This window comes from Pelophylax lessonae, assembly GCF_965119305.1.
Source record: "Pelophylax lessonae genome assembly, chromosome: 8".
Taxonomy (NCBI): domain Eukaryota; kingdom Metazoa; phylum Chordata; class Amphibia; order Anura; family Ranidae; genus Pelophylax; species Pelophylax lessonae.
This window is the reverse complement of record NC_138775.1, coordinates 143041689-143059564: the sequence shown is the minus strand read 5'-3', so window position 1 is coordinate 143059564 and position 17876 is coordinate 143041689. Positions and strand designations below refer to the sequence as shown.

The 17876-nt window shown below is 42.1% G+C and overlaps 1 protein-coding gene across 2 annotated transcripts in view; it reads left to right on the top strand.

Moving 5' to 3' along the window:
- TXN2 (thioredoxin 2) overlaps positions 1-17876 on the top strand; it is a 49484-nt gene that overhangs the window by 17520 nt on the left and 14088 nt on the right. For both annotated transcript variants that reach the window (XM_082266546.1, XM_082266547.1), the window contains exon 3: positions 4069-4192. In XM_082266546.1, coding sequence (XP_082122672.1) covers positions 4069-4192 — 124 coding nt within the window. The remainder of the gene's footprint in view (positions 1-4068; positions 4193-17876) is intronic.

The following is a 17876-nucleotide window of genomic DNA, read 5'->3' as shown; positions in this document are numbered from 1 at the left end:
TCTGCAAGACTCTGGTCCGGCCACATCTGGAGTATGCTGTCCAGTTCTGGGCACCGGTCCTAAGGAAGGATGTGCTGGAACTGGAGAAAGTCCAGAGAAGGGCAACAAAAATAATTAGGGGAATGGAGGACATCAGCTATGAGGAAAGACTACAAGCACTGAACTTATTCTCTCTGGAGAAGAGACGATTGAGGGGGGATATGATATCAATGTACAAATACTGTACTGGCGACCCTAGCATAAGGAACAAACTATTCAGAGAAAGGAGATACAATAAGACACGTGGCCACTCACTAAAACTAGAGGAAAGGCGGTTTAACCTTAAAGTGCGTAAGGGGTTCTTCACTATAAGAGCGGTAAGGATGTGGAATTCTCTTCCACATACAGTCGTATCAGCAGGGAGCATTGATAGTTTCAAAAAACTATTAGATGGACACCTTAAAGACCACAACATACAGGGGTATACAATGTACTGTTAAAAGCGGACACACACACAAATCATAGGTTGAACTGGATGGACTGATGTCTTTTTTCAACCTCACTAACTATGTAACTATGTAACAAGGCCTTGGGCCCTTCCACTGCGTCCGGACCTACTCTCTCAATGTTCGATATTCCACCCTGCTGTACAGTCTCTCTAAATTTGATGGCTTGGCTATTGAAGCCCTAATCTTGAAGGAGTGGGGAACATCTGGCCCTGCAATTTATACCCTGATAAATGCTAGGAAACCAGTCTCTAGAAACATTTATTACATCCTACATTACCTGGTGTGAAGCCAGGAAATGGCATTCCCACAAATATATAATTGGGCGAATTATAGCTTTTCTTTCAGCAGGGGTAGATATGAAATTAGCCTTGAGCACCATTAAAGGGCAAATTTCAGCCTTATCGTCTTCTTCCAAGAACCGATTGCTTCCCATTCATTGGTTCAGACCTTTGTTTGGGGAATGTTATGTTTGCTTCCACCTGTGAAGCCACTATTATGTCCTTAGGATTTAAATTTGGTGCTGGCAGTTTTAAAAAAAAAAAACAGCCTTTTGAGCCCATGGGGCAGGTTCCCCTCGCTCTTCTGACCAGGAAACTGGTCTTTTTTTTTTTTTTTTTTTTTTTATTGTGATCACTTCAGCTAGAAGGGTATTGGAACTAGCAGCTCTTTCTTGTAAAGAGCCATTCTTGATTTTTCATCGAGATAGGGTGATTCTAGGTCCACACCCAGGTTTTTTTGCCCAAGGTGGTGTCTGTCTTTCATTTGAATCAGGACATTGTACTACCTTCCTTTTTTCCAGATCCTCACTCAGAGGAGGACATTTTTTTTTTTTTTTTGCGCATTCTCTTGATGTAATGGGTGCACTTAAATTTTACTTGGAAAGATCACCTCAGATTCGTAAGACCGAGATCTTGTTTGTGCTGCCAGAAGGGCCCAGGAAAGGGTTGGCAGCATCTAAGTCTACGATTTTCTCATTGGATTTGCCAGGTTATTACCCAGGCGTATGGTTTAGAAGGGAAGGTTCCACCTTTTTCCTGTAAAGGCATATTCTACCAGAGGAGTAGGCGCCTCTTGGGCACTTTGCCATCAAGCCTCTATGGCTCAGGTTTGCAAGGCCGCGACCTGATCGTCGGTGCATACGTTCACTCGTTTCTATCGAGTGGATGTTGGGACCCAGGAGGAATCTGCTTTTGACCCCAGTGTTCTTCAGGCAACAGTGTAATCCTTTTTGTGGTCGGAAGGTGGTATTTTTTTAGTGTGTTCACCTCCTCTCGACTCAGATGTATTTCTTTGGGACATCCCATATGTTATGATTTAAGGCTCTGTGTCCCGTGATGTACGAAAAGAAAAATTGATTTTTTAATACATCCTTACCTGTAAAATCCATTTCTTGAAGTGCATCACGGGACACAGAGGTCCCTCCCCTCTTCTATGGGGCCTTTATTGCTTGCTACAAAACTGAAGTACTTCCTGTGTGGGAGGGGTTATATAGGGGGACATCCTGTCTGATTGGTTGCCAGTGTCCTTTACCTGTAGGTGCCTACAGTATATAACCCATGTGTTATGATTTATGGCTCTGTGTCCCATGATCTACTTCAGGAAATGGATTTCACAGGTACGTATGTATTAAAAAATATATTTTTTAATATGTTCATTGTCAGCAAATATACATGAAGCGCACCCGCTCATTCTACTCCTCCCTCTACTGGCTTGAATTCCACTATAAATTGGATTTAGGTTTTAAGCAGCCCCACTCCTGGCCATCTAATAAGCTTTTCTGTTGGTCCTTACACTTATGAACAACCAAAAAGTGAGACTTCCAATTTGTCAAAGTGCAGGGCCAGGCTACTGATTCATCAACCCAATACATAGAGGTTTATTTACTAAAGCTGGAGAGTGCAAAACCAGGCTCACTTCTGCATAGAAACCAATCGGCTTCTAACCTTAGCTTGTTCAATTAAGCGTTGGCAATAAAACTAGAATCTGATTGGTTTCTATGCAGAAGTGAGCCTGATTTTGCACTCTCCAGCTTTATTAAATAAACCCCACAGTGTGTGTCAAAGCACTCTGAGCATCCTGGGTGTTTTACTTTGAGAAAGAACTTTATGTACATGTGTAAAAAGGTTCACAATACTGTAGATGCTGAGCTGCACATATACAAGGGGAATGCTTCTTTTGATTGGCCCAGTACAGTGACCGCCTTCTGGTGAGCTCGCTCATGTGGAATTCAGATTATGATCCTAACACTACCGAGTTCATCTCTAGTGCTAACATTTGTCAGCAAGTATATAGTGCATGTTCAGGTTTGCATCATAAAAAAGAGATTATGGTAAATAGCTATTTATAACTATATAGACTGCTGCATATTGTTTTACCAAATCTTGTGAATTGCCAGAAGAATAGGTAGTCTCACTGGGGTTTAAATGTACATTTAACCACTTTGCTACTGAGTACCGTAGTACTACTGCGGCAAAGTGGCTCGTTATCGTCTGACAACGTAGACCTACGTCGTCAGACACTCCCCCTTGTGGGCGGCGCTGCGCGCCGCCGGAGGCTCGCTCCCGCTGTATTCAGTCACAGTCGGGCCAGGCCCCCCCCCCCCACACACGTCAGTAAGCACCAGGCATACATTAACCCCTCCCTCCAATAAAATTAACCCCTTCCCTGCCAGTGTAATTTTTACAGTAACAGTGCATATATATAGCACTGATTACTGCAGTAATGTCACTGGTACCCCCAAAAGTGTCAAAAATGTCAGTCAAGGGTCCGATCTGTCCGCCGCAATGTTGCAGTCCCGCAAAAAAAATCGCAGATCGCCGCCATTACGCGTTAAAAAAAAACACCAAAAATGACAGAAATCTTTCCCTTTGTTAGTAAACGCAATAACTTTTGCGCAAACCAATCAAAATACGCTTATTGTGAATTTTTTTACCAAACATAGGTAGCAGAAAACAAATTGGCCAAAAATTTTAAAAAATTTTGATTTTTACATTTTTTTGGGGGGAATTTCATATAAAAAAAAATGTGAAAAATATTGTTGTTTTTTCAAAATTTACGCTCTTTTTTTGTTTATAGCGCAAAAAGTAAAAATCGCACAGGTGATCAAATACCACCAAAAGAAAGCTCTGTTTGTGGGAAAAAAAGGACGTAAATTTCGTTTGGGTATGGCGTCGCACGACCGCGTAATTGTCAGTTAAAGTCGCACAGCGCCGAATCGCAAAAAGTGGCCCAGACGTAAGACAGCAAAATGCTCTAGTGGTAAAGTGGTTAATATGTACAGTCTGGAGGAAAGCAGGGAAAGGGGAGACATAATTGAAGCTTTTAAATACATCAAGGGGGTGAAAATGATTACAGGGGGCAGTAAATCTTAGAAAGTATTATTTTACCAAAAGAATTGTTTATATTTGGAATTGACCTCCAGCAGAGGTAGTGAGTCAACAATAAGTGGATTCAACATGCATGGAACAGACCTACAGTAGATATATACTCAGACAAAATAAGGCAGACCCAATAGATTACTTTTTTTTTTTCTGCCATCACTTTTCTTATGTTTCAAATGACAGCTTATTTTACTCTTTAGGTGGTGTGGTCCATGCAAGATTTTGGCTCCCCGATTGGAGAAAGCAGTTGCCAAGCATCGGGGAAAGGTGTTGATGGCAAAGGTGGATATAGATGATAATACAGACCTTGCTCTTGAATATGAGGTATTTGTTTTCCAATATTGTATAAACCTAATACATATATGGAATGTCATTTATGTCATTCCAAAACTTTTGCAAACCTCAAGCATAAGACTTAAGGTCAGCACCAGGGTCCAAATATTTAAGCACAGACTGGCCCAGTATGAAATAATGGCTATGTAGGCCAGGGTTGCACCAATACCACCTTTCAAGACTGAGTACAAGTCTCTATACTTTTTTTTTTTTTTTTCCAAGTACTCTCCGATTACTGATACTTTTTTTTTTTTTTTTTTTTTTTTTATGTTGTGACCGTTTTCCAAGCACAATACAGAGTAATGATATCTTCTTATGCAGCACTGATAGGTGGCACTGATGAGGCAGCACTAATATGCAGCAATGATGAGCACTGGTAGGGGACACAGAAAGGCAGCACTGATTGGCATAACTAATGGGCACAGATTGGCCTCACTGCAACTAAATATTACAATAAAAATATATTTTTTTGTTTTCCCAAGACTTCTAGTTCCGTCAGAATCTGCGTCCTGTCAGAGTCGGCACGAAAGTGACGTTATGTCAGAACACTGCTACGCCCATCTTGGTACACCCTGCACTCGGCCGCAGTAAGCCTGCAGTCAGAAGGCGGCAGCGGACATTACTATATGGGCTGGGTGTAACAAGATGTCCGCTGCTGCCAAAGAGAAATGGACAGAGGGCGCACCAGTCTAGCGCATTATCTTTAAAACTCACAAAACGATTATGAAACTCGAGCAATAAGCAATGAGGGACCACCAGGGGTCTCCACTGGGCATCCTCAACTGCCGCAGGCCGTGGAAGGATGTAGACCTCCAAAAAACCGCTTACGCGTTTCGGGGTGTTCCCCCTTCATCAGGAGCTCTGATGAAGGGGGAACACCCGAAATGCGTAAGCGGTTTATTGGAGGTCTCTGCAGGCTTACTGCGCCTGAGTGCAGGGTGCACCAAGATTGGCGTTCCGGTGTTCTGACGGAACTTCACTACCTTTACCGAATCTGACTGGTCGCCGATTCTAACAAAACTATTTGTCTTGGGAAAACTTAGTGGCTGCGCCAGTGCCCCGACCAGCTTGCCTACCAGCATGTTGTTGAATGTTGCGCTGACTCCCTTTGTCTTTTCTCTGCCCATTGACTTCCGGAAGGTATTAAGCATCAGGACAAGTACTTCCCTGGTGTTGCAAACTCTGACCAATCGGGCTAAGCTTTTACGCCATGGCCTGGAGGGAGAACAGCTCCCCCCTACCTTTGCTGAGCTGGCGGACCAGCTGGTCCAGGGGCTGCAGTTCATCTATGATGCCTCTTTGGATGCGGCTCCCCTAGTGGCTCGGCTCTCTGTTTTGGCAGTGGTTCTTCGGCATGCCTTCTGGCTTAAATGCTGGTCTGCAGACCAGAATTCTAAAAAGGCCTTGACTGATTCTCCCCCCCCCCCCCCTTTCATGGGAATCGCCTGTTTGGGGCTACCCTGGATGACATCATTAAAGGTTTCACTGGGGGAATGAGTAATTTTCTTCCGCAGGCTACTAGGGGCAAGGAATCTCTTTGTAGACGTGGGCCCCCCTTTCATGGGAATCGCCTGTTTGGGGCTACCCTGGATGACATCATTAAAGGTTTCACTGGGGGGAACGAGTAATTTTCTTCCGCAGGCTACTAGGGGCAAGGAATCTCTTCGTAGACGTGGGCCCTCTTTCTCGGCTCATAAGTTTTTTCGTCCCTCAGGTTCGACTGACAAGAGCTCAAAGCCTTTCAGGGCCTCCTCTGGAGGATCCAAACCAACATGGTCTGGCAAGCTGAGAGTGGCCTTCTCCAGACCCACGGACAAGGCTCCTTCAGCATGAAGGTGCGCCCTCACCCGTATCGTGGTGGGGGGAAGTTTTCGCTGGTTTCCGGACCCGTGGACTCCCTGGTACAAGACAAGTTGGTCCACAAGGTCATTCGGTCTGGCTAAAAGATCAAGTTTCGCTCTTGTCCCCCGGCAAGGTTCTTTCCTTCCAACTTGCGCCTATCCCCTGACCGCTTACAGGGTCTGTTTGGGGCGGTACAAGACCTGTTACTTCAAGCGGGGGGATTGTCCCGATTCCGACTTCGGAACGTTTTCAGGGTTTTTACTCAAACCTGTTTACAGTTCCCAGGAAGGATGATAAGGTGCGTCCAATCCTGGACCTCGAGGCACTTAACTGCTTTGTGCGGGTGCAGAAGTTCAGGATGGAGTCCATTTGCACGGTGGTGGCATCCCTGCATCAGGGGGATTTTCTTGCCTCTATCAACATCTTGGATGCTTACCTTCACATTCCTTCATGCGCCGGTCACCAGCGCTTCCTCCGCTTTGCCGTGGGAGAGAAGCATTATCAGTTTGTGGTGTTACCCTTTGGTCTCACCTCTGCTCCTCAAGTCTTCACTAAAGTGTTAGCCCTGGTGTTTATTCGCCAATGGGGGATCGCGGTACTGGGCTACTTGGACGATCTCCTTCTGCGAGCGGAGTCTCCTACTGCTCTGGTGGAAAACCTGGAAATCACCATACGATCTCTGAGGGAGTTCGGCTAGATTCTGAATTTTCAGAAGTCTGCTCTGGTTCCGTCCACAAAGTTGGGCTATCTGGGTCTGACCCTGGACTCTGCCTTAGCCAGAGTGCTACTTCCTCTGGACAAATTTAAGAAATTGCAGGCTGCAATTCGTCTTCTGCTGTCCAGCAGATGGTCATCCCTCCAGACTTGCATGCGGGTGCTGAGCCTGATGGTATCTACCTTCGAGGCGGTTACGTTTTTTGCACAGTCCTATTTGAGGTCCCTGCAAAGGGAGATTCTGGCCAAATGGGACAAGACTCCGCAGTCTCTGGACAATCGGATCCGGCTAAGCCAGGGAACAAAGGAGTCTGTGATATGGTTGCTTTGGCTGGGCAAATCCATCCTCCCCTTGATTTTGACAGTGGTCACCACGGATGCCAGCCTATTCGGCTGGGGAGGCGTCCTCGGCAAAAATTCTGCTCAGGGGCTCTGGACACTTGAAGACTCCAGACATCCGATCAATGTGGGGTAAAGGGAGGTAAAATGGCGCTGTCAGGCTAATAAGTAGGAAATATAAATATGTCTTATAAGTGCACTGGTGATAAAAGTGAATAAAAAATCAAGATATATAAAACTTAATGTGGTGAATCCTTAAAAAGTGTAAATATGTTTAAAAGAAATTAGTAAAAAAAAATATATATATATTATCGTGATAAATGGGTGAATAAGAAATTTAAGATGTAAATAATAAATTATTGAAAATCTATTCAGTGTGTGATCCTAAAGGTATAAATATGATTTCATACAAAATACATTAAATCAATAAATAAAGTGATATATTAAATAACCTCAATAAATAATTAAAGTGCTAATTAATCAAATGTAAATTGTGCTAGTGAGCCAAGCAATAAATAGCTTTGTATAAATTTGTACACAAAATCAATTCATAAATAGTGTCCCAGCAATTTAAATAACAAAAATAAATAAATGTAAAAAGAATATATAGAAAAATTGTCCATATAAATAGCCAAAATTAACTGGTGCTACAAATGTAATTGAGTCCCAAGATGGGAAACGAAGCAGAGATTTAACAGGAAAAAATGGATTCCAGGAGTTCCAGACTGATGGGGGTGCTCAATACAGGAATAAGTGCTCCCCTCCTATTACTCCCGCACTCACCAGATGGTGGTACCCCCACAGGGGTAATCAGCGTTTGGGGTGACTCTCAGAGGTCCCTCCGAAGGCTGGCTAGTAATCCACTTAATCCCGACTTCATATACTGTATTTTTCTCCAGGGGAAAAATTGATGGGAAATACCTCCTCTTAAAGTACTCCAATATATTTGAGAGATCAATTAGATGTCTTGTATTCAGCATAAACATAGGCATACGAATTCCTGCAAAGGCCTGCGGCCGGCTGCAGCACGGACCGCAAGTTGTGTGTGACGTGTGCGCCTCCCAATCTGACCGGTTTCTTCCCATAAGACCTCCACTGAGACAGGAGTCTTGGAACTCCGAGCGATCAGACTGTGCCTGGACCATTGGAAAGATCATCTTCAGGGATGTCCAGTGCGCATTAAATTGGACAATACCAAAGCCGTGGCTTATGTCAATAACCAAGGGGGCACAAAAAGTGTACTGGCGGCTCTAGAGGTAGCCGGCATTCTATGGTGGGCAAAACTGTTCGTTACAGCCCTCTCCGCTGTACACATTCCCATGGTGAAAAACTGGCAGGTGGATTACCTCAGTCGGCAGGCATTGGACCAAGGAGAGTGGTCCCTTCATCTGGAGGTGTTTCTTCAGTTGTGTCTCCGGTGGGACATTCCCAAGGTGGATTTGTTGGTGTCTCGGCTCATCAGAAAGGTGCAGAGGTTTGTGGCTCAGTCATGGGATCCTCTGGCGGACGCCGAAGACGCGCTGGTGGCCCCGTGGAGTGAGTATAGTCTGATTTATGCCTTCCCTCCTCTCAAGCTTCTGCCAAGACTTCTTTTTTTTTTCTGTGATGGTCTATTCCACAAGTACACATTCAACTTCTTTGTACCTTTATTTATGTTGCCATATAAAAGATACTAAACCGAAAAACAAAACTGGTAAATGTTTGTATTGACAAAAGCATTTCTTTGAGCCATCAGAATAAAACCAATTGGCTTTGCTATCCTCGTGTGGTTTGAAGTAGGGCATGAGGGATTTGGACACCTTGGAGTCTTACTTTAGTAATGTGTAGGTTGTAATCTACCTCTTTCTGTTTTAATTACAAGTCTCTATGTCCACACTTTGGACATTCAATGATATTAGTGTAGGGGAGCATATGAGGCTCGGATTAGTGAGTAATCTGATGCTTGTTTAATCCATATTGGAGATTATGACAAAAATTTGCTGTACCGGTCATTGCTTCCATGAGAGAGTATCCTGGATGGAAGGGAGGGAGGAAGGGAGGAGAGAGGAAAAAAAATGTTGATCTCAGTCGAATTATATGGTTTTGAGCGGGTCCAAAAATATGCAGGAGTGTTGTCAGGGGTATGTCAGTAGAAAAGCACCTATTAACCACTTCTGAGCCGGAAGGATTTGCCTCCTTAATGACCAGGCCATGTTTTGCGATTCAGCGCTACGTTACTTTAACGGACAATTGCGACCCTGTACCTAAATAAAATTGATGTCCTTTTTTCCCACAAATAGAGAAACAGAGCTTTCTTTTGGTGGTATTTGATCACCTGTGCTGTTTTTTTTTTTTGTTTTTGTTTTTTTTTGCGCTATAAACAAAAAAGAGAGACAATTCTGAAACAAAAACCAATATTTTTCACATTCTGCTATATAACATTCCAAATACAAAAAGTAAAAATCAAACTTTTTTAACATTTTAGGCCAATTTTTTGTTTTCTGCTACATAATTTTGGTAAAAAAAAAATCGCAATAAGCGTATTTTGATTAGTTTACGCAAAAGTTATCGCGTCTACTAACTACAGGAAAGATTTGTAATTTGTATTATTTTTTTGTGGGACTGCGACATTGCGGTGGACAGATCGCACCCCTGACTGACCTTTTAGACACTTTGGGGGGGGGGGGACCAGTGACATTACTACAGTAATCAATGCTAAAAACATGCACTATTACTGTAATAATGGCACTGGCAGGGAAGGGGTTAACGCAGTGGGTGATCAAGGGGTTAAATGTGTACCTAGGGGCGTGTTTGTAACTGGGGGAGCCGCCTGCCCTGTGCATTGGAGTCCCCGCTGACGCTCGCCCCCTAGCTACAGGCGCGCCACTGGCGTATACCTACGTCGGTGCGCGCAGGAGCAGCTGCCTGCCGCAGTATAACTGTGGCGGACAGTCGGCAACCGGTTAAGCAGAATGTGGGCATTTTTATGTTGGATTTCTTGTTTGGTTATACGCATTTGTAGTACGAAAATGGACCCAGCAGGCCCATGTCTTGTTATATTTGTCTGTGATTTCCTTTTGTAATGTGTATCAGTTCTTCCATTTCTGCTATGGGTGAACCATTCTCGTAAAGGATGGTATGGTTGAAGAGTTCCAGTTATTTGCCAAGACTTCTACGCAGGATCGAGGCAGAAAGGATTCTGGTCATTTTAGTGGCCCCGGACTGGCCTCCCTCGCTGGGCTTGGTACACCAATCTGGTGGGGCTGGTCGCTGATGTTCCTTGGAATCTTCCTATCAGGGAGGATCTGCTGTCCCAAGGACCAATCTTCCATCCTGCTTTACAGTTGCTGGCTTTGACGGCTTGGCTGTTGAATGCCAGGTGGTGATGGTTAGAGGTTTATCTGAGTCAGTGATTCCAATGCTGTTAAAAGCTAGGAAATTTACTTCTACTTCTAGCAAGATCTACCATCGTACGTGGAAGACATACATTGCGTGGTGGGAGTCTCTTGAGGTTCGTCCTCGCTCCTTCTCAGTGGCTCGGATCTTGACCTTCCTTCAATGGGGGGTTGACCAGAAATTGGCCTTGAGTACCATCAAGGGCCAGGTGTCGGCTTTAGCGATCTCCAACTAGCGACTCTTGGCCACACACTCCCTGGTGCGTACCTTTCTTCAGGGGGTTCGACATTTGGTGCTTTCGGTCCTCCAGAAGCCTCTCTTTGAGAGAGATTCCCTTGCTTACACTGTCTTAGAAGGTGGCTTTTTTTGTGGCTGTCACCTCTGCGCGCAGTGTTGGAACTGGCAGCGTTATCCTGTCATTCACCTTGCCTGGTGATTCACAGAGATAAGGTGATTCTTCGCCCCTGTCCGTCGTTCCTCCCAAAGGTTGTCTCTGATTTTCATTAGAATGAAGACCTTGTGTTGCCTTCCCTGTGTCCCAGGCCAAAACATCCGAAGGAAATTGCCTTGCATGCTTTGGATGTGGTACGGGCAATTAGGGTGTACCTGGCAGTTACGGGGGCTTTTATGAAGTCAGACTCACTATTTGTGCTCATAGATGGGCCTCGGAAAAGGTTGTCCGCTTTCTCTGCGACCATTTCCAGATTGTTTAGACAGACGGGGATTCAGGGCAATTCTATCAGGGGTCTGGTTCCTCTTTTCCCTGTCAAAGCACACTCTAAAGTAGCACTTATTGCCTCCTGGGCCTTCCGCCATCAGCCGTCAGTAATAGTGGAATGAAGGGGCCTGGTATTGACAATAACCGGAAAGATTGTAGAAGTCAATGCCAGTAATCAAGAACAATATGAGTGAACCAAGGCCAAGAAGCGTGAGTTCTATTGTCTTTGGATGGGATTCAGAGAATGGCCTCAGGGTGTAATGGGGAAGAATCAATTTCCAGCTGAACCTATTGTTTGTTTTATGAGTAATGGAACCAGTCTATGATGCGGAAAAGTAAAGAAGCTTTGTGATAAAGCTTGAAGTCTGATAGGCCTGTTCCTCCCTCCAAGAGGTTTCAGCTGGCATTCCCTTAGTCTTTTAATTTCCTTCCGGCTATTTTGTGCTTCACCCCAGTACGTAGGACCCAGCACTGTTCTGTATGACCATGGAAGAAATGCCTCTTAACTTTACTGTTCTTTCCCTGAGTTTTTGAGAAGATAAAAGAGGTTTTGGATATCCCACTTTCAACTGGTAGTCCAGCTGCTACTCCAGCATCCTCTATCTTCCAGGTCACATGGCTTGTGGTGTTTGGGAAAGATGGGACACTTCAGGATATCCCCCCAAGCAAGCTGAAGTACATCCACCGTCTAGGTTTACGTCGCCAGACGATAACTAACCACTTTGCCGCAGTAGGCTCAACGTGAGCAGACGGCAAGTGGTTAAACTCGCTTTTCAAAAATCTACACACAATTCAATAAACTGCTATGATAAAGCTATGTTTATAACAAGCATCTAGCTTAAAGTATTAAAGGATAAGCTCTCCTTTTTTTAATTCCTGCTCCTCTATGTACCAATATAGCAATAATGTACTTCTTTTGCAGAAAAAAAAAAAAGCTTTTTATTTATCCTACACAGCCTTTACCTCAGTGCCCAGCTTGATAGATAGATAGATAGATAGATAGATAGATAGATAGATAGATAGATAGATAGATAGATAGATAGATAGATAGATAGATAGATAGATAGATAGATAGATAGATAGATAGATAGATAGATAGATAGATAGATAGATAGATAGATAGATAGATAGATAGATAGATAGATAGATAGATAGATAGATAGATAGATAGATAGATAGATAGATAGATAGATAGATAGATAGATAGATCTTCATTATTTCCTGACCTTAGGATGTGAAAACTGTTAAGACACGGGAAGGACTTCACCAGCTGACCTCATTAGCACAGACCCTGCAGCTGCCTTCCTCTTCAAGAAAATTGCTCCCACCCACCTCCTCAGGTGCATAGTTTTCCTATGCAATCAAATCAGTGATCACTAAATACACAGGCATCAATTTTTTATTTTTTTTCTACTTTAGGCCCCTTTCACACAGGGAGCCCGTTTTTCTCAGCGGGGGGATCGATCCGCCGATCCCCCGCTGAGCAGGTGGATGGCAGCTCTGTCTCCGTGCTGTCAGGTCCCCATTATTCTCTATGGGGGAATTGGATGAGTTCTCATCTGATCCGATCCGCTGGACGGATGGAAAATAGGGTTTCCATCCGTCCGGATTTGACGGATCGGATGTAAGCAGACATGTCTCCGCTGACATCCGATGCCCCATAGAGATCTGAGATAGAGGTGTGTGTGTGTGTAATATATCATAGCTATTGATATATACAGCTATAGATGCTGTAACTTTCACTCAAACCAATTATTAAACACTTATTGGGACTTTTTTTTAACTAACGATATGAAGCGGAATACATTTTGGCCAAATTGTATCAAGAGATTTAATTTTTAGGTTTTATAGCAGACAGTAAAAAATATATTTTTTTTTTTTTCAAAATGTATAATTTTTTTAGTTTTATATAATAAAAAAATAAAAAAACCCTCTGTTCCTTCGACTTAATGGCGCTGTGGCTGGATGGTTGTCGTGGAGTTCGGTGGGATTTTGGTTTTTGTTTTGAGACAGGTGGCTGTTCGCTCCTGCCCTCTCTCCTTCATCTCCCTCTATTCTTCTCTTGCCTCTAAAGTTTCCCTTTCTTCTCTTTTCTCATTTCTCCCTTACTTATTTTAATTTTTCTCTTTTTGTGCCTCATGGGTTTAATTTGGAATGGGTTATGCATGACAGCGTAGCCGGTGCCTGCTTGACATACAATGGTATGGAATATTACGAGTTTTATCCTCTGCTTGTATTCTTTTCATTTGTACCTCACTGCAGTATTTTTTATAAGTTAACATTCATGTTTGGCTTTTTTGGTCATTCTATTTATATCTCCTTTTTTTGTTTTTCTTTTTTCTTCCATTCTTTTTATGTCAGTTTGTATTTACTTTGAAAATCAATAAAAAAAATTCAAAAAAAGTAAAAAAAAAAACAGTGGTGATTAAATACCACCAAAAGAAAGCTCTATTTGTGCAGAAAAAAAAAGATACATTTTGTTTGGGTATAGCGCCGCATGACAGCGCAATTACCAGTTAAAATAGCACAGAGTCATAAAGGGGGTAAAATCCTCTGGAGCTGATATGGTTAACGTTAATGAATGTCAGCTGAGAACAATTTGTTATGCTGGAAATCCGTTTGTTTGATATTTGCCAGTTCATCAGAAGGTCCAGATTTGTTTTTATACGTAAAATAAATAGTTTGTTGCATCATTGTTTATCCATATAAAAAAAAAATTCCCATCTCTTCTCCTTCCTTCCTTATCATTTTCCCAGCCTCTAAATCCTTTTTATTGATTTAGGTTTTTTTTAATCCAAATCTTTTTGTAGGCATATTATATATTGTTTGTCTTGGTTCACACTATGCTGTTCTACCAGCGGCTGTGTTTGCTAGGGTACAGCAGCCCAGTTCCTCTGGCTTCTGTAGGACGAGCATGCTGGAAAACCAGCAGCCAACTGGCTCCCGATCATGACCGGAGTGTTCTGTCAGAACACAATAGAGCAGAGGACATCGCTGTACTAACATTGTTTTTTTTTTTTTTTTCGTTCAACCCGCTGGGTTCCAAAAAAAAAAAAAAATAGTGGTGTGTGCTAGACTTAAGATTACTGGTTGACCTCCCTGGCGGTATGATTGTTTCCGATTTTATGTGCTGAAAGCGTTACCATTATTTTGCATGTAATTCTTGAGGAGGAGTAGCCCAAACCAACTATTTACATATGATTTTTTTTTTTTACTGTGCGTTCTTCTTTATAACATCTCGGGTATGATAAAGTTTGAAACACAAAATCCTAAATTATAATAAATAACTATAAGTATGTATGTATGTATGTATGTATGTAGGTATGTATATGTGTGTGTGTGTATATGTATATATATATATATATATATATATATATATATATAATATAGTGTGTGTGTGTGTGTGTATGTATATGTATGTATGTGTATATATATATATATATATATATATATATATATATATATATATATATATATATATATATATATATATATATATATATGTATATGTATGTATGTATGTACAGTAAAACTGCAGGAAAGGGCAATGGGGGCAAACTAATATCAATTTATTTTGTAATGTAATCCAATAGGATTACAATATATCAGTGTGTTTGTGTGTTTTTACTTTTCAAATTTGCCGCCGGTTCCACCCCCCTGCGTCACGTCGCAGGAGACGGAAGCCGGGTCTCACAGCATCGGGCGGAAGATCCGGCTGCCGTATGCTGCAGGGACACATCGCGGGATCCCGGGACAAGGTAAGTACCCTCTACCAGGATCCATCGATGCTCCCTGGCCATACCCCGAGTGTGGCTCGGGGTTACCGCTAATGGCACTAAAATTCCACCCCGAGCCACACTCCGCTAAGGATATTAACTAGAGCTGCACGATTAATCGTTCTGGGATCGCGATCTCCATCACGAATATCGGCGATTCTGGGGGTGGGGTTATTTCACGGCCGCACCTCCATCACGCCTCCTCTATGACGCGGCGGGCCGCACCTCCTTCACGCTTCCTCTATTCCGCGCTCTGCAGATGACGAGGCAGGCCGCACCTCCGTCACGCCTCCTCCATTCAGTTCTCTGCAGATGACGCGGCAGGCTGCACCTCCGTCACGCCTCCTCCATTGAGCACTCTGCAGATGACGCGACAGGCCGCACCTCCGTCACGCCTCCTCAATTCAAGTCTGCAGATGACGCGACGGTGTCTTCCGTCCCACCTCAGCCCCGCCTGCTCTGTCCCCGGAAGTGACGAGGTCCTATTTGTTCACGGGTCCGAGAAAATTATGGCATGATGAGCTTTCCATGAGGTAATCAAGGACAGAGGAGGGGGGAGAGAGGGGAAAACCCTAAAAAATAAATGATTAATTGTATATTGTAATGAATGAATTATATATATATATATTTAATTTCATTATAATATACATTTATTTTTTTTAGGGATTACATTTTCTGCACATAACACTACCTTTTCAGCATTTTTACTTGTGAATTATCAATATAATAATAATTAATGAAATTATTATTTTCATTATATTATTTATTGTATTTTTTTTATATATACATATACATATATATATATATATATATATATATATATATATATATATATATATATATATATATATATATATATATATATAAAATAATATAATGAAAATAATAATTTCATTAATTATTATTATATTGATATTTCACAAGTAAAAATGCTGAAAAGTTAGTGTTATGTGCAGAAAATGTAATCCCTAAAAAAAATAAATAAATAAATGTATAAATATACGTGGTGCTGAGAATCGTGAGTGAATCGTGATCTTTATTCCAAGCAAAAAAATCGTGAATCTCATTTTTGCCAGAATCGTGCAGCTCTAATATTAACTGCCTGTCACTGGCTTCATTAGTTCAGAGTCACTAATATGGAACAAGCATGCAGAATAATTAGGCAGTGGAGGTGAAGTTAGAACTCCTGATGTGCTTACTTGCTCCAGGTCAGCATCTCAAAATATTGAAACCATCGGTTTAACATGACTCCTAGAGTTCTGATGCTGTCTTTGGTACGCATACACCTTGGTATGCATAGGGAGAAAGCAATGGCCTCAGTAAAGAAAGTGTGTAGAACCAGGTTCAAGCTGTACCGTATCTGTACCTGTACGGTATCTGTACACATCTGTACCTGTACGGTATCTGTACACATCTGTACCGTATCTGTACCGTACCTGTACGGTATCTGTACACATCTGTACCTGTACAGTATCTGTACGTATCTGTACCGTATCTATCTGTACACATCTGTTCTGTATCTGTACACATCTGTACCTGTACTGTATCTGTACTATATCTGTACACATGTGTTCTGTATCTGTACACATCTGTACCTGTACTATATCTGTACACATGTGTTCTGTATCTGTACACATCTGTACCTGTACTATATCTGTACACATCTGTTCTGTATCTGTACACATCTGTACCTGTACTGTATCTGTACACATCTGTACCTGTACTGTATCTGTACACATCTGTTCTGTACCTGTGCTGTATCTGTACACATCTGTACCATATCTGTACCTGTACTGTATCTGTACACATCTGTTCTGTATCTGTACACATCTGTACCTGTACTGTATCTGTACACATCTGTACCATATCTGTACACATCTGTACCTGTACTGTATCTGTACACATCTGTTCTGTATCTGTACACATCTGTACCTGTGCTGTATCTGTACACATCTGTTCTGTATCTGTACACATCTGTACCTGTACTGTATCTGTACACATCTGTACCTGTGCTGTATCTGTACACATCTGTACCTGTGCTGTATCTGTACACATCTATTCTGTATCTGTACACATCTGTACCTGTACTGTATCTGTACACATCTGTTCTGTATCTGTACACATCTGTACCTGTGCTGTATCTGTACACATCTGTTCTGTATCTGTACACATCTGTTCTGTATCTGTACACATCTGTACCTGTGCTGTATCTGTACACATCTGTACCTGTGCTGTATCTGTACACATCTGTACCTGTGCTGTACTTGTACCATATCTGTACACATCTGTACCTATACCGTATCTGTAGATGGAAGCATATAGGGAAGAGAGAGGTAATCTGCTATTGTATAAGTGAACCCACCAGTCTGGCATCATTATGATTACTTCATTAACAATCATTGAACAATATATTCTAAGATTAAAGGTAATTTCAAGAGTTCCAAATGTTTTCATATTTCTCCAGGATAGCTATTAGTCATGAAGTGAGGAATTTCATGCACTTGACATCTAAGACCTGATGCGTAAACACAGTTCTAGACTGGCGCGGTCATAGGTCTGCTATTAGGACATGCATGAGCAGTCTTTCTGAGATTTTGGATAGATGATTAGACAAAAGACCGAAAAGGTATGTTGTTGGCATGAGAGGCACAGGGCAATCTAGAAAGTTATTTAAACTGCTAGAAATTGTGGAACAGGCTACCTGTCTGTAAATTCAGTGCCAGTATATTTTGGTAATATTTATAATAAAGAAATACAGACATTCATCAGTATGGTGCTAGTAATGGAGTTTTTTTTTTTTTTTTTTTTTAATCCAAAAGATTTTTGGCATAAAGTACCAATATCAATGCTGAGAAATACAGTTAGGCCCATATATATTTAGACACAGGCACAATTTTCATACTTTTGGCTC